The 21,935-nt window shown below is 31.6% G+C and overlaps 2 protein-coding genes across 2 annotated transcripts in view; one reads left to right on the top strand and one right to left on the bottom strand.

Moving 5' to 3' along the window:
- LOC123270930 (terminal nucleotidyltransferase 5C) overlaps positions 1-21,935 on the top strand; it is a 145,173-nt gene that overhangs the window by 25,021 nt on the left and 98,217 nt on the right. The window lies entirely within an intron of this gene.
- Positions 627-2,765, bottom strand: LOC123270931. Its single transcript, XM_044737117.1, has 2 exons — positions 2,646-2,765; positions 627-2,461 (listed from the first exon to the last, which is right to left on the bottom strand). Exon 2 carries the CDS (start codon positions 2,265-2,267, stop codon positions 672-674), a length of 1,596 nt encoding a protein of 531 aa, XP_044593052.1. The 5' UTR covers positions 2,268-2,461; positions 2,646-2,765; the 3' UTR covers positions 627-671.

Below are 21,935 nucleotides of genomic sequence, written 5' to 3'. Positions count from 1 at the left end.
CCTAAAATCCTGACATAGTTACACGCGTCGCGGGGAATCGCCGCAATACTTTTCAGCTCTACAGTGTTGCCAGATCGATTACGCGCGCAAAACACTAGCTGCTGGTTAAATTTAAATAAACAAGTACTTAAAATTTTATTTTTTGGAGTTGGAACGAACAAATAAATCGATTTTTTAGTCATGTCAAAATTATTTTTATCATCAAATAAAAAATAATCCAATTTCAACAACTCTTTAACTTAAAATTATTACAGTATGATGTCAAGTAACATTTATTTTTATGATATTATTTATAATTATACAAGTTCTATATTTTTAATAACTTTATTTGGTTACTTAAAACAGCCTTTTGACTATTATAAACATATTCTTTTTTTATCACGTTTTCTTAGCTCTTTTTAAAAAATTATTATGTTAATTATTTTCATATATTAATTCTGTGACACAGATAATTAAATAATTATTATTTTAATACTTTTTGACTAATATTAATTAACATTGCACTAACAAAAAATAATAAAATAAATAATATCTTAATTTAGTGAATTTAAAATTCTACTACTATATTAGTCAAATCGTAAGATCTTTTAAGAATTAAATCATACTTGTTTTAAAAAATATCATTGATACAAATCGCGAATTTGTAATTCAGAAAATATTGCTTCAACCCACTACTCCTCCGAAAACCCATCATCAACATCATGACATTTGGCACAAATTGCCTTTGTGTGTTCTCTGCAAATTGTTTTAAGACATTCTGCACACTGGGTTTTAGATTTTCTGTTTTTACGCCTCGGACACAAATAACAAATATCGCGTGCTTGATGATTTATTTCGTTAGTAAATATTCGATCAGAGTAAAATTTTATACGTGAACGAAGATCTATCGGCAGTGTTGACATTTCAGATCTTCGTTTTAATAAAGGTTCAGTCAACTCACGGGCAATCATCTTTATAAACGCAGATCTTTTCATTTTATTCTGAGTATTTTCACGATAAATAATTTGACTATTTATTGTTGCAATATTCATCAAACTAAAGAACGCTGTCAAAGACCATCGGTTACTATTTCTAGATACACTGTACGCCGACTTAAGTTTGTCAACAGTATCAACACCACCTTTGTGTTTATTATAATACGTTATGATTTCTGGTTTTTGTCTATCGCCAGTATTCTTGTCAATAACTCCGGATGAATGTAATGATGAACATAATAATACATTCTTATTTTTTCTAGGAACGTATGAAGCCAGCATAACGTCTTTTTGAAATCCGAATAAACTACTGTAAACTGGTTTTTTTTTAGTAGTAACGAAATCGGGTGGTATTTCTGCTTTATTTTTTCTAATAGTTCCAACTACCGTAGTGTTATAATCATTTTTTAGTTCTTGAATAAGAGGAATTGAGGTGAACCAATTATCCATAACTATAGTTCGACCACTATTCAATACTGATTCAGAAATACGCTTTACAACGCTCGCAGGTTTATTATCAATCTTATTTTTTTGTTTACCAAGATATATTTCCATTTTCAAGACATAAAAACTCTGTGAGTCAACAAGAGCAAATGTTTTTAGACCATATTTATCGGGTTTTTTTGGCATATATTGCTTGAAGCTACAACGGCCGCGAAATGCTGACATCATTTCATCAATAGTCAATACTTGACCTGGAGAATAACATTCTTGACATACGACGTTGATTTTCTCCCAAATTTCTCGGATGGGTGCAAACTTGTCACTTGAAGCTCGATCTTTCCGAGTATTTATATCATCAAAACGGATTGCTCGAAGTAATAAACTAAAACGAGTGTAACTCATTACGCATCGAAAGTAATCAGGAGAAGTACCATCAGTCGCCCAAATATCTCGAAGATTTACTCGAGACATTTTCAATGATCCCGCTAGATATAATAAACCAATTAACGCTCGTATTTCAATAACATCTGTCAGAGCACAGTCTCTATCACGTTGGAATTTAGATTGTTTACTCAGTAGTTTAATATTTGTAAAATGCACTATGTCTTCAATCATTTTCTTATCAAAGAATAGTTCCCAGCAATCCATCGGAGTTTTACATTTTTCAGCTCGTTTATTAACTTTAGCAACATGTACTTCATTTGCTGTCTTGTTGTGTGAATAAGGCTTTTTCATCCATCTTGAGGTTTTATTTTTACCCAAATAATAACTATTTGAATTCCAATTATTTGAATTAGTCTCATTATCTGACTCAGCCGATTCTTCAGAACCACTGTCATGGTCAGACATTTCAAAATCAGCGTCTGAAACATCACTGTCAGAAAAAATACCAGATAATTCATCTGTAATCTCATCAACACTCTCTTCGTCGAACCAGTCATTTGTTGTTATTTTTTTGAAATAGTTGTTTTTTTAGAAGTAGTTTTCTTCGAAGTTGTTATTTTTTTTGCATTTGTTTTTCTTGATGTCATAATAAGATTTATCTAAAAAAAAATATAACATATATAAATAAATAAATAATCCATTTAACATTTTACTGTATATATATATATATATATATATATATATATATATATATATATATATATATATTACTCATATCGTTAATTCAATTAATTATTTTGTTAAGTTATTTGATTTATTACAAAACATTTTGTAAATACTAACCTGAGCATAACCTATATCTTGTTCATAAATATCGTGAATTATCTCACATATGTGAATAGCTGAATTTTTTAAATCATGTAAATAATTTTTACGAATTTTAAATATCATATACAATTTATATTAATTTTGATTGTTTAATTTTTTTTAATTTTATGTTTATTATTTCTTTTTAATCACTGCTTATGTATGTGTAATCACAGATATTACACTTGTACCTACTGCGCAAGTCCGTAAGTTTCTATGTCAAAATCTGGCAACACCACAAGTAAAATTTATACATCAAGAGTACACGCGTTAGCGGGGAAAAGCCGTAATTCTCGAGACGTCGTTATTTTAAATTCAATAAAAAAAATTTTAAGCAAAATAAATTGAAAATTCCGGCTTAAGAAGATTTTTTGATAAATAATATACAAATTCTGAAACGTTTACAGTACTGACTATTATAATTTTTTTAATATTTAAAATAAAAGTTGACATGCGGCGATTCCCTCACTAGCGCGAGTGACGGAAGGTTAATAATACTCTGTGCACTCCCTCGAAGAGTTGCAACTCCTTTTTGTCCGTGGTGGTGCAAATTTTTCCTCGGTAGGTTACTCTGCTTGGCGGCGAAACTTTGGTCACCGTCACTCGTCCTCCGGATATTTTATAAAGCCTGTAACCGCAAATCGGCATTAGAAATTATCACAATTTAGAATTAATTTACGCAAGCTGACATTAGGCCTAGCAAGCAATAAATTAATTGCGTTTTATCGCTTCGTTCCACTTTAAAACGAACAAAATAGAAATAATTACCTGTGCTATGCTGTTTGATAAATTTACGTGGTGTCCAGTGAGACTGTTCGGTCACAATGAATCTTCGGGATATTGTCGTTGTAGTTCTTTCTTCACTCTGCCTTCCCCACTCTCTCTCTCTCAGCACTGGCGCTTCCCCCTCGGGGACTTACTTACTATTTATAGCTACAGGCGCGAGTATTTCGGAGCACAGCGCCCTGGTATCCGTCGATAAACTAACTGGCGCGTATCACTCCGTTACAGAAAAAATTGAATAATTTTTTTAATAAGTTTTATAGTAATAGAAATAAAGTTCGGTTAAAATAAATAAGTAAATCTTTACAAGATATCACTACGTTTGAATAATTTGTTAGGGTAATTCCCGTTGAGATCGCCATAGGGGAGAAATGATCAACCGAAAAAAGTTCAACTAATAATAATAAAAAAAAACGGAACTATAGTATACTTTCAATTAAGTTTGCCTTATTTTAAAACAAGCAAAGTTAGTTAAAGTTTATCCAAAACAAACAAGAATAGATGAATACGTTGACTTTGTTTATTTAAATCATATCATATCTAAGTTCCGAGCTTGACATATAAAGTGATCACAAAAAGCTGCTCGGTTTTGTTATTTTTTTTTGTATTTTTATTTGTCAAGATAATCATTTTCAAGTATTCTAACTCCAAAATTAACTAACAAGTTTATAAGGTGCACTAATTAACTTGTGGCCATCTCACCCGGACAATCGGGAAAAAACGAACAAAAGTAGAAGGACATTTGTAAGATTTTAAATAAAAATTTGCGAGAAAATTTCTATGAATTTCAGTGACATCTTTACAACAGATCGAAAAATAAAAGAAGTACAAGTCTCCGTTTTTTATCATCTTTAATATCATCAGCTTCGATGAAGGAACATTTTTTTGTTGAAATCCAATACACTAAAGAATACATTTCTCACTTTTTAACAATGTGTAAATAATTCGGAGTTAATATTTATTTATTTTTTTAATCCTTATTATTCTTCTACAATTAAATGAATTTTTGATTTTTATACAGAATAAACAATGTGAAGTTGTTAACATGAAGTTATACAAATTTATTAAGTAATATGAATCACGCAATGAAGTTAGGCTAGTTCATTGTTTATTTTTTTATGTAGTTTTATTATAATATTTTGTATTTAAAATAAAAAAAAAAACCGTTGCCATATAGATAGATAGATAGATTTATTTTTACTTGTATCACATAAAGATAAAAGTGTTTTACAAGACATTTTTACATATATATTCCTCCTCACTCTACTATACATATAAAGGTATTAGTTACATTTTTCGTTTATAACTTACGTAGAATTTCTTTCTAATTCTCTATTTTTACTCATACCTTCAATCCATAGCCTTTTTTTTTTTTAATTTTTATTTATTTTCCATTCGTACATACTCATTCATTCTTTCTATTTCTTCCTTGCCTTTATATTCCTATTCTACTCTTTTCCCTCATTTTTAATTTTTTCCTATTTTTCCTTTTTCCCTATCGCTTTTTCTCTTTCACTTTTCTTTAAGATACTTTCTATTTCTCTAAGAGAAATTAACACCTTGCATGTTATTGCTTTTATTCTTCCCTTCATTATTCTCACTATTTCCTTCCGTATCTTATCTTCATCCTCAGTACCCTCCCACCACTTCTTTATTTCCTCTTTACTTTCCCTAGTGAGTTTATCCTTTATTTTTTCACATTTAAAAACATGCGTCAGCGTCTCTTCCTTTGCCTTGCATTCTCTACATCTCCAATCATTTCCCCCTTTTTTTCCAGCTTTTACTAAGTTTCCGCACCTTACTCTTGCCCTTACTTCTTTATCTGCACTTCTAACTTTCTTATTCTTCCAATATATTTCTTCATCACTTTCTTCCATTAGTTCCACATAAATTTCACTAAACTTCGATGCTCTTATCCTTGTCTCTTCTCTCTCTGTTTTCTGCTTCTTTAAATATTCTATTCCTGTCCTTATTTCTCTCTCTATCTCTTCTATATCTTCTCTATTATATATTTTTTCTATTACTTTTTCACATTTCATCATCTTTGCGCTTTCTTCTATTTTCTTTCCCCATTTTGTCGGTTTTTTATTCATTATTCCTCTCATCTCTTCCCTTAGACAGATTTTTGGCCATCTTGTACCCTCCATCCCCGCTATTTCTATTATATATCTCCATAGACTTTCTCTTATTATTACTTCTATTATTCCGCTTCCCGTTTCTCTTCTCACTATGCATCCTGGCGTGTTTTTTGCCACTTCTAATGCCATTCTATTTATTTTGTTTTGTAGTACTTCTATCTTCTTCATCTCTCCACATCCCCATATCTCTACTCCATACATACATCCTGACCTTACCAATGTATTATATAGGTACATCCTGTCCTTCATATTATTCCTTTCTGTTCTTCTTATTACGACCCATGTCGCGTTCGCAATCCTACTCGCTTTATCCTTCATTATATTTAGGTGCATTTCATGGCTGTTTTTGACTATAAATGTATATCCTAGGTATTTGAAACTTTTCACTACTTCCAACTTTTCTCCTTTGTATTCCCACTTCCCTTTTTCATTTCTTCCTCCGTTTTTGAAAATCATTACTTTTGTTTTCTTTGCGTTTATTCTTAATTTGTTTTTATCCGCGTATTTTTCTAACTCCTTCAGCATTTCTCTTAATCCCTCCTGTGTATCTGCGACTTCCGCTCCATCATCCGCATATTTTATCATGTATATTTTTTCCTTTCCAATTACCATTCCTCCTATTTTTTTCCTCACTATCTCGTCTTCCATGTCATCTATAAATATATTGAATAGCACTGCACTCAGCGCGCATCCTTGTCTCACCCCTTGATCCGCTCCAAATTCTTCCGATTTTGCCCCATTAATCACTACCTCATTTATCGTTTTACCATATATCACCTTTATCATCTTGTACATTCGTCCCTTTATCCCTGTTCTCCATAGCTTCTTCAGCAGTATGTTCCTGTCCACCGTGTCAAACGCCTTTTCTAAATCTATAAAGCATACGTACAGTTTTTCCTTGTCTCTAATCTTTCTGTTTATTAATGCATTTAGAGTGAATATATGGTCCCTTGCTCCTCTTTTCTTCCTGAAACCCACCTGGCTCTCTTTTATTTTCCCTTCTCTGTCTGCCCAGCACATTATCCTCTCTGCCATCATTGCTGTCAGTATTTTGTATCCTATGTTTAGCAAGGATATTCCTCTGTAATTTCCCGCTATATTTTCATCCCCTGCTTTATATATTGGGATTATCCTTGCTATTTCCCATCCCTCTTGCAATCTTCCTCCTATCCACATCCTGTTTATCACGAGTCTGACGTCTTCCATCACATTTCTTGGCAGATTTTTTATAAATTCTGCTGTTATCCCATCTTCACCCGGCACTTTATTCCTCCCTAGCTTTCTGACTGCATTTTTGAATTCTTGCCTTCCAAATTCCTCATCCAGCCTTTCATCTTCACTGCTTTCTTCACTTTCTTCTCTTTCCTGTTCTTCTACCTTTCTTTTTTTTTCTTTATTGTTTAGTAGGCTCGCGAAATCTTTAATCCAGCTTCTTCCATTTATTTTTTCTCCCTTGCACTTCTTACTTTTTTTGCTTCTGAATTTATTTATCATCTCCCACCATTTACTCATGTCCTTTGCTTTATCTATTTCTTTCTTTTTCTCTTCCCACCATTCTTCTTTTACTTTCCTTATCTCTTCCTTGTACTTCTTTTTTTTTGCCATACTATAATTTCTCTTCTCTTCATTGTTGTTTCCATATTTTGTCAGATCTTTCAATCTTTTCCATACCTCCTCTCTTGATTCTCTGCATCTATCATTAAACCATTCTTTCTTTTGTGTTCCCCTTCCTTTTCCATTTCGCACCTTTGTATTCATTTTCGTCATCTTTGCCGCCTCTTTTATTACTGTTTTTATATCGTTCCATTCTATCTCTTCTTTGCTCTCTTTTATTTCTCTCCATTTCTCATTTGCCCCCTCCATATATTCCACCGTTTTTTTTTCCATCGTAGCCTTTTTTCCGTTACCTTCTTTAAATCCTTATTTTCTCTTGTTTCTTCCTCCTTTTCTTCTATCTGCTTCTCTTGTCTTTCCAATTCACTTTCAACTGGTAGATGATCCGATTCTATTCTTTTTATTACTTTAAATTTTTTTATTCCATCTCCATCTCTCCTATCTAATACCATTCCCAAATCTAAGACTGAACAACTGTTTTCATTTTTTCCTCCTATGAACGTGATTTCCCCTGAACTATCTCCTTCTTTTGTCCCATTTAATATTCTTAGACCTAATTCATTGCACATTTTTATTAACTTCTTTCCTTCTACATTTATTTTTGTATCTTTTGATTTTCTTTCTTCCTTATTGCTCGCCCCCTCTGTATTATATTCTCCTATTCTTGCATTCAAATCCCCTATTACTATAATCTTTTCAAATTCATCCTCATTTTCATTTACTAACCTTTTTATTCTATTCTCTATTTCATTCATTCCTACATTATTATAGATTGATATTATTAGCTCACTCTCTTCTCTGTTCGCTATTTTAAAGCCATACATCCATTCCTCCACTTCCCATTCTTTACATATTTCTTTCTTTATTCCCACTAAGTGACCCCCACTAGCCCGCCCTCTCATATATTCTATCCTTCTTTCTGCTACTTTGCACCACCACTTCATTTTGTCACTCATCCTTTCTATTACTTTATCTCTATTTTTTTCTTCTACCCAAGTTTCCATTAAATAAGCTATTTCATACCTCTCCAGAAATTCTTTTATATCCTCATACTCTTTCATACCTGCAATGTTCCAACTCATCATTTTCCAATGTTCCAACTCATCCTGCAATGTTCCAACTCATCATTTTCCAACTCATCAACACTTTCTTTCATTTTCTTTACATTTTTTTTTTCATTTTCACTTTCTTCCATTATTGCATTTTCTATTTCATTTTCATCTACTTTTCTCTTATAATTTTTATCTTTAATCCTAATTTTTCTATATTTACTACCCCCCTCAGACCCTTCTCTCGTATTGCTTCCCTTTCCCTCTTTCTCTGTTATTTTTTTTCCACCCTTTTTTTCTGCGCTTTTCGCTTCATATCTCACTTCACATCTCACTGTTTCTTCTAGCTCACTTTCACTTCTGCTTCCTCCTCCTATCGACACTCCATCTGCTTCTTCTCCTTCTGCTCCCTTCTTTTCTTCGCTGTTGTACCGTCATTTTATCATTTCTCCCTTCGTCTCATTCCAGCTTCTCCAAATGCCTCCAATCTTTAGTCTCTTTTCATCTATCTCCACTTCACTTCCATTGCTTTGTTCCCACCTTGCTACTTTTCTAATCCAAATCTCAACTTCTCTCTCTCTTCTCGTTTTTTCATCCATTATCCATATTCCCGTTCCCTTCATTATTTTTCTGTTTTCCCATATTGTTTTTTTTTCTCTTGCACTGCTGCACTCTATTCTTATTTGTCCTCTTTTAACTAACGTTGTTCTCTTCTTTTCTATTCTCGTTCTCAATCTTTCCTCTAGGTGTATCATTACTTGTTCCCAATTTTTGTATTTTTCCACCCCATATTGTATATGCAAGTTCAACCTTACTTTTTTTCTTTCTTCCAGTTCATCCTCCATCTCTTTTTCATTTAATCCCTTTGGCCTTTCTTTTTCTAATTTCTCTTTTTCTTTTTTTTTCTATTTTTCACTTCTTTCTTCTTCTCTCTTTCTTGTTTCCTTTAATAGAGTCTCCATTCTCCTTTCCAATTCCCTTTGTGCTTCTCCTATTTCTTCGTCTCTATCATCGTTGCCTCCATCTCCGCCTGATATTCTTTTCTTGCTTCCTCTTTTCTTTTTTTGTTCCGTTAAGCTCTTTGTCAACTCTTCTTGTCTCATTATTCCACTTCTCACCAGCTCCTTTAATTTTTCTATTTCATCGTTTTTTTCCTCTATTATTCTTTCTCTTTTTTCTATTCCTATCCTGCAGATTTCTAGCTCTCTTCTTGTTTGTGCTTCTTCTTCGTTCGTTATTTCCTTGCACTTGCACTTGCACTCTGCATCCCTGCTTAGTTTCTTCAATATTTTTTCAAATAACTTCCCCAGCCTTTCCTTTATTATCTGTTCCATTCTTTCAATTTTTCTTCCCACCATTTCTCTTTCATTATTTCATTGTTTTCTTCTTTTTCATTATTTTCTTCTTTCTGTTTTTCTTTTAGCTCGCGTTTTTCTTTTATTCTCATTTTTTCTGCTTGTGCTTCTTCATCCTCTTTGCGTGCCTTTTCCTCGTCATCCTTATTCTTTTCTCTCTCCTTCTCCACTTCTTTCTCTTTTTTTTCGTTTCCATCCTTTCCGTTATCACTATTGTTTTTTTCCGGTGTCCTGTTTAACATGAACCTTGTTCTGAATCTTTCAATGTACTGCTCCATTGCTCCTTTTCTCATTCCCGTTTTGTTTTCTCGCGCCAATTCTTTTGACAGTGCTGGCCTTCCCCTCCCTCTTCTTTCTTTTACATTTATTCCGTTGTCTGCTTTGATCTCTACCTCGCCTTCTTCCCGCTGTCTATTTCGCTCTATGTGTCTCCCTCTTTTGTCAGCTCTCCAAAACTCTCTTTTCCGTCTTCCACTGCTTGCTCCCTAACCTTGCTTTCACTTCCATCTTTTACCTCGCTCATTTTACCTACTATCTACTATTTCTGCTTCTATTTCTATTTTCTTTTCGAAATCTCCTATTTTTTTCTCTCTTTAACGAACTATTTTTCCTTTTATTTCTCTATATTTTATTCTTATTTTTAAAGTATCTCTACACTCAAATTTCTCGCGTCTATACTCTCCAGGCCAATGTTGCCAACTTTCCGTTGCCATATAAATAAACATTGATTAAAAAATTATAATAAAATTCATAAATATAAATGATTTTTTAATTTATGTAATTATAATTGTTAAAATATTAGTATTTAAAAATGAAAAAGTCTCAATTATATTCACGTTCATCACAATATAGGATTTTGAAAGACAGCCAAGAGAGAGATGATAGTTCGTCCGATGAAGAAGTTGATCGCATAAATTCTAATAGGGGACAACCCAGGGAAATTAATCAAAATTGTAAGCTAATATATTAATTTTTTTATAACTTTTCGCTTCGAAAATTTTCGAAAATCTGGTAAGTTATTGATTTCGGTCCGATTTTCGAAAACCGAGTTTTGATCAGATCTTCACGTTTGGAGGCACGAAAAACCTATTCTGACGATTCCCGTCAAAACGTCCGGTCGTGTGTGTGCAAATAAAATTTTGTCAAACAGAAAAAAAATCCGTATTTTTTTTTACGTTTTTCTAAGATAACTTAGAGGCTTAAAAACGAAACATGACAAAACTTTTTGTCCTCGAAAAACCATATCAAATGCAGTTTTGAAACGGAAAATAAAACAACGCGTTCATAAGTAGGAGCTGTTCAAAAATTCCCAAAAAGAGTTTTTTTTTTCTCACGATACCTTAGACGTTTTTCGACCAATCAATAAAAACCTTATATAAATTTTAAAATAAGTCTGAAGTTCTCAGCGTTGGATGCGAAAGAATTTTTTTTGTCTGTTAAATGCAAAAAAATTCAGACGTTCATTAGATCCCAGAGGAACTAAAAAAAAAATCACCGGGGCCTTTCGTATCCCGTAAGACCTTATATCAGCAATCAAAAAATATATTTTTTTTTTATGCATTTAAAAATCCAACATTTTTTATAAGATTCTGATACATCTGTTTATTTCACCAAGTCCTCTAGGACCTAAAAAAGATAATAATTTTAAAAAGGATGATATTTTTAAGGGTAGATATAAGGGCTTCTAGAGTATGGCGTTTTCAATGATTTTTTTTAGGTTCTCGAGGGTCTAATGAACATCTTTGAATTTTCGCATTCAACAGATAAAACAAAAAACGTTGGCATCTAACGTTAGGAAGTTCAGATTCGTAATACATTGAGCTTGAAGAGCTCAACAATTTACTCTTGAGCATATTTCGGTGCGTTTGGAATTCGAACATAGCGGCAAGTTTTAAGAATCCGAACAAAAACAGTTTCACTGTAAAAAAAATCGCGCCAAGCCCACGTTCATAAGACTATTAAGAAAAAAAAATTTTATTTCTTTACAAAAAGATATAAAATAAAAAATTAAAAAATCCAAAAAACCGATATGATTGTATATGATTTTCGGAAATTAAAAAAAATTTTGCTGTAAATTTAAAAATTAAAAGAAACAATTTTGGATCGAATTTACTGTGCGTGGTTATAAAATATTTCGCTTTTTATGAAATTCGTAAAATCTATCTACTAGAACTTTTAAAAAAAAATTGAAGTACACAATGACGCATACCAAGTGCGTTCCAAAATTGTTTCTTTTAATTTTTAAATTTACAACAAAATTTTTTTTAATTTCCGAAAATCATATACAATCATATCGGTTTCTTGGATTTTTTAATTTTTTATTTTATATCTTTTTGTAAAGAAATAAAATTTTTTTTTCTTAATAGTCTTATGAACGTGGACTTGGCGCGATTTTTTTACAGTGAAACTGTTTTTGTTCGGATTTCAGTATTTTTTGTAATTATAACAAAAATTGACAATTTTAATTTAATACGTTTCCGGTGGAAAACTATTCTCTTTAAGCTATAGTTCATGTAAAAGTTATTCTTGTGCCGCCTGGCGTATGTAATTGTAAACTGTTAAATGTCTTTTTTCACTGTAGTTTTCCATCTGTTATAAGATTAACATGCATCCTTATATTATTTAGTCTCTGGCCGTCCGCTTTTTACATAAAAAAAAAATTAAAATCTAAAAATCTGGGTCGCTATAGTTTGTGCTGATTATATTTAATAATTTTAAATAGAAATTATAAAGATAACTGATAATAATCAAGTAACACGCTCAATAAAAAGCATGAACTATTATTATAAAATATCATATAAAAAAAAAACAAAATAAATTTGAAAAAAAATTTGTAACCTCAAAAAACCGTTCTGCTTACGGTATATACACACTCGGTAGTCTGGCTAGAGAACGGAACTTGGCGCCAGACTCTATCGAGTCTGTTGATAGCCTGCAGGGTCAACTGATTTCCAAACTTTTTTTTTGTAGATTCCGTAAATTTAACTATCAATTGAACTCATTGTATTTAACTTCATGACTGAATTTTTTAAAAGTTTCGCTACTTCAGAACTCGATACATGTATATGTTTATATTGATACTGTTGAACGCAGCTTGTCATGATGATAGTTTCTACACAGATAAAAAATTAAGTTGACCTAAAGATATATATATATATATATATATATATATATATATATATATATATATATATATATATATATATATATCTATACTACTATATAAATCTATTGACTCTGTCTGTACATTCAATTTTTTCATCTAATTTTGTGATAAATAATCGTTTTATGATGCGCTGATTCACATCCGACTTTTTTTTTTTTTTTTGTCTGTCTGTCTGTCTGTCTGTCTGTCTGTCTGTATGTCTTCTTATAACTCAAGAACGGCTTGACCAATCTTAATAAAAATTGGTATACAGTCAGAACACGTTATTCTGCGAATGATAGGACATATATGATGTCGGTCAACCCAGTGGTGGTTATGAAATAGGAGTCCTAATCTATATTATTATGAGATTCCTATCTATATAGTCACCCATCACGATATCTCGGGAACCATCAGACCTAGAAACTTGAAATTTGGTAGGAATATTACTTTTGCCATGTAGAGGTCAGCTAAGAACGGTTTTTAAGAAATTCTTCCCCTAAAGGGGTTTGCGGGGGCGTTAACAATGAAAAATTTCCAGTTTTAAAATATAGCTCCTATCGACTCCAAATTTGGTAGGAATTTTCTGTCAGAGATGTAGAAATAGTATATGAATGAATTTTACGATATTTCACCTCGCAGGGGATTGCGGGGGTGAGTGTTAACAATGAAAAATTTTAAGTTTCAAACTGTAGCTCTTACAGACTCCATATTTGGTAGGAATTTTCTGTAAGTGATGTATAAATCATTTATGAACGAATTTTACGATAGCTCACCCGACAGGGAATTGCGAGGGTGGGTGTTAACAATTAAAATTTTTAATTTCCAAGCTATAGTTTCCATAAACTTCAAATTTGGTAAGAATCTGCTACATATGAGATAGAAATGATCTAAGAGCGGATTTAATGACAACCTAATCCAAATATGAACTGCGGGGGTGGGTGTTAACAATGAAAATTTTTAATTTCCGAGCTATAGCTCTTATAGGTTCCAAATTTGGTAAGAATCTGCTATATGTGTGGTAGAAATGATCTAAGAGTGGGTTTTGTGACAACTTACTCTAAATATGGATTGAGGGAGTGGGTATTAACAAAAAAAAATTTTAATTTTCAAAATATAGCTCCTACATGCTCCAAATTGAGTAGGAGTCTTCTATATGTGATATAGAATTGATCTAAGAGCGGATTTTACAACGAATCACCTCCAATAAGGATCACGGGAGTGAGTGTTGACAATAAGAACTCTTAATTTCCAAAATATAACTTCTAAAAATATAAATTTGGTAAGAATCTTTTATTTCTTATGAAGAGATCATCTCAAAATGGATTTTAATAAATTCTACTCCTGATAGAGATTGCGGGGTTGGGTTTTAAAATCTAAAATTTTAATTTACAAATAATAACTTCCAAAGACTCCAAATTTGGTAGGAATCTTCGTGTATGATGTCAAGTTCAGCTAAGAATGGATTTTCTCGAATTCTAACCCCATAAGCGATTGCGGGCGCGTTAACAATGAAAATCTCTCATTTTCAAACAATAGTTTCTATGGCCTCGAACTTTTGTTGGAACCATTTGTTTATAATGTAGAAATCATCTCGAATAGGATCTTACAAAATTCCTCCCCTACATAGGAGTACGGGAGTGATGATTGTCAAAAATTCAGATTGTTCCTACAGATATAAAATTTGATAGAATCTCAAGAAAAATAGGAAATCACAGGGATGGCCTCCAAGGTCAACCGATTTAAATATTTTTCTTTCTTAATAATTATATTTTCTTACAACAATCGTCTCTTTGGCAGCGGCTAAAAGTCATTTTAACGTTTCCAAAATTTTACTTTCCATGTAGCTATTCAGTCAACGGACTAAAAGATTAACATACATTTATTTTTACTGATCACTAACCGATGAATTGTTCTTTTTACGGAGGAAATTTTAATGAACAGCAAAATTCGCTGCACTTTGAGCTAGACAGATTTCAACTTCACTAATGAGACCTACAATAACTTTAACTGAAACTTTCAATGCTCATTTCAAATTTTTTCTTCGTGTCAATTATTATTCATTTTTGAAGAAAGCCACGGGAATTTTATATTAATTGCACATTGAAAGTTACAATAAATATTAGCTCGAATGATCACATGGATAAAAGGTAAATGCCAATTCGATGAAATTTGGAATCTCTGTAAGTCAATACAATACTCCAATTAAATTTCAAGTTTAAATGTACAAATACAATTCTATAAACGCCCAGCGGAGCGAGCGGGTAACAGCTGAGCATATATATATATATATATATATATATATATATATATATATATATATATATATATATATATATATATATACAGGGTGTCCCAAAAGTCGAGGACGCCATTGTAGCATCTGATGAAAAAAATAATTATGAGACGAAAAGTCCTTAGCCATTTTTCAATTAACCGCATAGATAATTAATTATTAATTAAAAATAACGTCTCTTTATTTGTTAGAGAGAGAGCGCCAGTGTCCAGTCAAGTATGTGCCAAACAAAGACACAACTAACTGTATGACTAACTAGTTTCTATAGCTAACGTAGACATATTTACTTACACATTCATACGTGCAAGCGTCTTCGTTGGAACGCACTTGACTTGACACTAGTGCTCTCTCTCTAACGCATAAAAGGACGTTATTTTAATTAATAATTAATTATCTATGCGTCTGATTAAAAAATGGCTAAGGACTTTTCGTCTCAGAATTATTTTGTTTATCAGATGCTACAATGGCGTCCGTTACTTCTGGGACACTCTGTATATATATATATATATATAAGATTTTCTATAGACATAATCACTCATCGCGATATTTCTGGAAGTGGGAGTGTTAAATAGAAAAAAAATTGTAACTTTTAATTTGTAGCCCCTACAGGTTTAAAATTTGATGAATATATTACTTCTACCATATTGAACTTAATTGAGGATTAATTTTACAAAATTATACCCGTAAAGGGGGTTGGAGGAGAGGGGGCATTAATTAAAAAAAAATCAACATTTTCAAAATAAGGCTCTCAAAGGTTTGAAACTTGGCCAGACCGTTTTTTTTTTGACATGCTAATACTTATTAAAAACGGATTTTATGAAATTTGACCCCTAAAGGACAGTGTGGGGGCTTTAAAAATTAAGAAAATTTGAAACTTTTAATCTATAGCTCTCACAAGTTTTAACGTTGGTAAAAATGTAATTTTCGTCATTTCGGACGAAACTGAGAATAAATTTTACTAAACTTCACTCACTGAAGACAGTGCGGGGGCGTTAAAAATTAAAAAAATTGTAACCTTTAATCTACAATCCCTACAGGTTTGAAATTTGGCAAATATATTATTTTTGTCATTTCGAGCGCAACTGAGAATACATTTTACAAAATTCTACCCACTGAGGGCCGTGCGGGGGCGTTAAATATTAAAAAAAAATTGAAAATATTTCATCTATAGCTCCTGCAGGACCTAATAGAAAGTCATCGATACCTATTGTATTCCGAAAACCCTAAAGTCAGTCTGTATAGTCTCCAGATGTAATGTTTTTACTTTTAAAAAGTTGTGATGGTGTTTACCAATCATGTTTTGTGTAATTTTATACCATAGAACATTTTCATATTTTAATTGAAAGTCTGAAAAATGTTTGGCACTCAACATTTTTATTTCTACCGCCCTCTTTCTTTTTTCATCTAAAAATTTTAGAAGTTTGTATGGCACGATACTATAAAAAAAAAATACCTATTTAGGTCGATCGACCAGGTCATTTAATAACACCAATTGCAATAGAAGTGATGAAAATGAGAATGATGAAAGTCTCAGTGAAAAAGATGCCGATAATGTTTGTGAGTGTCTTTAAAAAATATGTTCCATTTTTTTTTACACATGATATTCATGCGTGGAAAATATTTTATGGCTGTGATTATTAATATAAAATTTAAATAATCACTATCCTAATATTTTATTGACAAAAATTTGATTGTGGTAACAGTTACAACACAGCTGATGGTATTTATAACCGTCATAGTAGTAGTTATCATTCCAATAGTAATGATTACCATCACGATAGTAACAACTACTATCTCACACATTAAAATCTTAAATCCACGTATTTAAGGTAGTTGTCGTAGTACAATATTGTCAAAAAATTAGAGATTATACGCGCCGTAAAAGTATATGAATTTTTAGCTAAGTAATCCATAATTTTTACGCACGACTGTACCCGTGGAGACGTAAACTATACATTATTCATATATATAGATATAATCTATATATACTTTTTCATAAATAGTTGAGCTTTAATCCGTTGTATATAAATAATTAGACGGTCAAAAATTTTTTTTAATTTTTTTTTAAACTCACAACAAATAAATTAAAAGGCTGTTAGTCTTTTTAAAGTGTCTGACCGTTAATTTTTTTTTATAACTAAGAACTTGGTACAGAACTGCAGAAAGTGGATGCAATTAAGGTTGCACGGACAGTACCCCGTAAGTCATAATAGAATCTAAATATTTTTTTCATTAAAATTAAAAATTTGAATACGAAAATTCATTACTATAATTTAACCGTTACCTTACATTATTATTAATTAAAATAATTAAATAATTTCATTAACAAAAACAATAAATAGTCAACGTTTGACTCAAGTATTTTTTCACAAAACTCAGACCTGGCAACACCGCGCATAACAGCTGTTTATATTTATCTAGCTGTGTAATGTTGAGTTGAAAAACATAACCCATAAATATACACAGGAATTATTAAAATTCAAAATTCGCGCGTTCTGTTCTGTGCAATGTTGCCAGACTGCGCTGAATCACGTGGTTTATTTATCTTTAAATATGTCGGCCTGAAATTTTCGTGAATTTCTCATCTTTTGCATTAAAATATCTTTAAAAGCTTTCGTCAGAAAATTTTCATTTTATTTTTAAAGTATTCTACGAAAGTTGATTGACTGAAATACAAGTTTTTTGTTTTTTAATCTTCCTATGAGGTAGTCAAATAAATCGATATATGTGCAATCCGCCAATAGTCTCTATAGGCTAGATGTTAAATTTCAATTTTTTAATAATTTATTAAAGGATAACCTTTCGTCAGATCTAATCCAAAAAATTAATTTAGACGTATGAGATAGCAATTCATAACATATCAAAAAATTAGCTTTTGATATTCACAAGTGCATTAGTGTCCGAACAACCTTAATGTTAAATATCCAATTTTTAATTGAATTCATCTCGAGTTATAGGTGGTCAATCGACTTTAAGGGTAATTGTAACATCATGTCCTTAATAAGTATGCAAAAATTTAGAATTTTCTGACACTATGCCTTAACCACAACAACTACCTTAATCATTGTTTTTGATATCTTGATATAAATCTTAACTTCTTCATCTTAAGGGAGTATTCTACTGTAGAGGCATGAATTTCGCCCGGTTTTAGAAGCGCTATACGAAGGAAACAAAAAATATTTTTATAATCAATTTTTTTATCATTTGTTTATTGATGTTTTATTATTACATAAAAAAATTATTAAAAAAAAAAATTAAAATTGACAAAGTTATGAGCAGTCAAAGTGGAGGGTCAAAAAAAAAGAGGGTGCCCTGGCGTGCATTATTCCAATCCTCCTGGTGATCTGAAACATAAAAAACACACGGATTCTTAATTATTATAGATGCCGCTATCCTATAACCTTTGGATAAGTTAAAAAAAAATTTTTTTTCAAAATGGCGGCAGTTTGAAAAAAAAATTTTTTTTTTTCATATTTTTTTAACAATTCCGAATTTTTTAAAAATACTAAATGAGAAGTTATAGTTTTGGCCAGGTTTCATGAAGCGACGTATAGAGAACATCCTCTTCAAATTTGAAGTAAATCAGTTCATTAGAACTCGAGATATCCTTACCGCCAGCTCGAAAAAAGTAGTTCCGAGAAAAACGCGTTCAAAGTTTTGAGACAAGTTTTTGACAATTTTACTTGTAGAATGGTGCAGAATACTTACATATTTTTAATCGGCGATTCCTGCTCCATATAAGAATCCTTCCTCTACTTCAAAATGCTCATTCTCCGATGTTCGCTTGTGAAGACGTGCAGTTCTACCCTCCTTTGACGCCTCTGAAGTCCGGAGTTCCGAGCGCTCGATACGCGCTTCGTCCCGTCTCGCTGCAAAAGCATTAGCTTCTGGGCCAATCGTGATTCCCATAACATCTAAGATTTTTAATATAGGTATAAAACCTTCATTAAAAATACTAACTGCGAAGAAAGTGGCAATTTCAATTGTCTTCGGTCCAGCGTGAATGTACTTCGGAGCAAAAGTCTAAATTAACGAATTCAAAGATTCGTTATTATTTTGGGTTTCAGAACCCAAACATCGTTCCAATAAAGAATCAGCTGATAAACTTTCATAAATTGGTTTTATTACTTCTAAAACTTTGTCATTTAGAGGAGGATTTTTGTGGTTAAATTCGTCAATAGTGCCGTCTTCTATTGCCTTCTGATATTTGCACCAACTAGATGAACAATTCATGTGCTGAGGATTTTCGTTAGTTGAAATTTTATGAAAGTAGGTTGCCCACACATCTCTCTTCATGTCTTCAACAGAATCTGGATTTCGACGAATTGCCAAACCATAATATAAAGACAATTCATTGATAAGCTTATCAGTGAGTTTACCAGCGCCTTTGCCACCAATACCTTTATTATCTTTTTTTGCTTTACGTAACCGTGGTCCCATGCGTTTTTGAACATGCCCAACACACTCCTTTTTTTCTACTACCGGGTTATCATTGTAGGGGTTAATATCAAGAATGCCCTTGAAAGTAGGATAAAGGACATAAGTAGGGACTCGGGAACGCCTACCGTCTTTTGTTAACTTGTAGCGGTCAGACCGGAACCGATGCCACGTATCTAAAACGGCTATAATTCATGAAATAATAGGAATTTTGAAAAATCCTTTTAATGACATATTTTTGAATATCTAAACTTTGAAAATATGAAAAAAAAAATTTTCGATTTTTTCAAAATTCTACAGTAGAATACTCCCTTAAACGCTTTTACTGAATGTATTTTATCATTTATTTACTTGTTAGGTTCCTTTGGACTTGACAACCTATAAAGGCTGTTAATTGTGAATACTGGTGGTTCAAATAAATATAAAAACATGATATGATTAAATATACACAGAAAAAAAGATTCACTTAAGCCAAGAAAATATTTTTCTTCCTAATTATTTTCTTGAGCGAAAAAAAAATTTATTTTGACACAAGAAATTTCACTTATTCCAACTAAATTAATTCTCTTGCTTCAAGAAATACATATCTTGATCCAAGAAAATTTATTTAAGTCAAGAAAATCTTCTTGTTTTGAGAAAATTCAGCCTCTTGGTCCAAAAAATTTAGTTCTAGATAGAAGTAAATTTTCCTGTCTTGAGAAAATTTCTCTCTTGCTCCAAAAAATTAAATAACTCGACAGAAGTAAATTTTCATTAATATTTTTATTGATTAGCATGTCAAATGGGAAGATCAAATAATATTTCATTTGTTTTCATCTCATATGTATAATTACACGTTAAAATAATATAAAATGGGTATCAAATATTCAAGAGAAAAATTTTCTCAAGGTGAGAAAATTTTTTTCTCAGCTGAAGTAGGTGGTGCTGCTTCCCTAAAGTATCTAAAAATCTTGATCAAATATAAAAATTTATTGTTTCAAGTATTTATGATAATTTGAATTAAGAAAAAATTACTTCCACGAAGAATAGAATTTCAAGAAAAATTTTTACTTCGGCCAACACAATTTCGGTCTTCCTTCAGGCACCCGAAAATTTTCTTGAGCCAAGAATTTTGTTCTTCAGTCAAGAAATTTTTTTTTCTGTATAGATTTGACAAAGAAATATTGAAATTTTGTTTAAACTGATCGTTTTTAATTTATTCTTTGAATTGTTTGTATTTTATACGATTTTACTCTATTTTAGTGTATTTCTAGTTTTTTATCAGTGTTTATAATTGGAAGCTTTTATAAGTTGACAACTCCAGCCTGTAAGTACAGCTGGGGAAATGTCTAACAAATAAAGGAATGATAAAGTACATTCAATAAATAATTAAATATATTTAGATGATGATAACAATGATCACGGATTTGAGGAAGCTGAGAATATTCCAAATAATCGAGATATCAATGATGAAGAAATGTATGAAACGGATTCGGATGACGATTCTGAAAACAGTCGAGAATCTGATGGCAGCTCTAGTTTTGAAGAGAGCAGTACGAGTGAAAACGACACTGATTCTGATGACGACATGAGAAATGGGTCACCCAACAATAACGAAAATCTGGATTCACCGTTGTACGAAAATGCACCATTATCTTGTGGCGAAAGTATTTTATCAATATTATTGCTAATAATGCGTCATAAAATAAGTTCAGTGGTATTGAAAGACGTTTTAAAAATCATTCGTATTCATTGTAGTCTACCAAATTTGTGCATAAAATCATTATACAAATTTAAAAAAATATTTAGTAGGTTAGATCTCCCATTTAAACGTCATTATTTCTGTTCGGATTGTGTGTCGCTCTTAAAATCAAAAGAGAAATGTCAAAATTGCCCGGATTCTGACATATGCTATTTTATTGAAATTCCACTTATTAACCAGTTATTGAAAATCTTCAAACGTGATAGTTTTTACAATTTGCTAAATACAAGATTTACTCGTCGGAAACGAATGCCTAATGATTATGAAGATATTTGGAATGGAAATGTTTATAAATCTTTAAGTGAAAACAATGGATTTTTGTCATCTAGAAACCATATTTCATTTACGTGGAATACCGATGGGATATCTCTATATAAATCGTCAAAGTTCAGTATATGGCCTTTTTTTAATAATTAATGAACTACACTTTCATCTCCGATCCCAACTAAAAAATCTTTTTGTTGCTGACTTTTGGTTTGGTCCTAAGAAACCCGAAGCAAATCTTTTCATGAATTCATTTCGACATAACCTTGAAATAATTTATAACGGAATTTTTGTTAGTATTCCTGGCCATCAAAATCCAGTGAAAATTCGTGGAATGATCATCTGCGGCACATGCGATTTACCAGCAAAAGCTGGTTTCCTCAACATGAAAGGTCATCAAGGTATCTATGATTGCTGCAAATGCAAAATTAAGAGTGAAAAATT

The sequence above is a fragment of the Cotesia glomerata genome, linkage group LG8 (assembly GCF_020080835.1).
Source record: "Cotesia glomerata isolate CgM1 linkage group LG8, MPM_Cglom_v2.3, whole genome shotgun sequence".
Taxonomy (NCBI): Eukaryota; Metazoa; Arthropoda; class Insecta; order Hymenoptera; family Braconidae; genus Cotesia; species Cotesia glomerata.
Note: the sequence above shows the minus strand (reverse complement) of the source record. Positions and strands in the feature narration are given on the sequence as shown.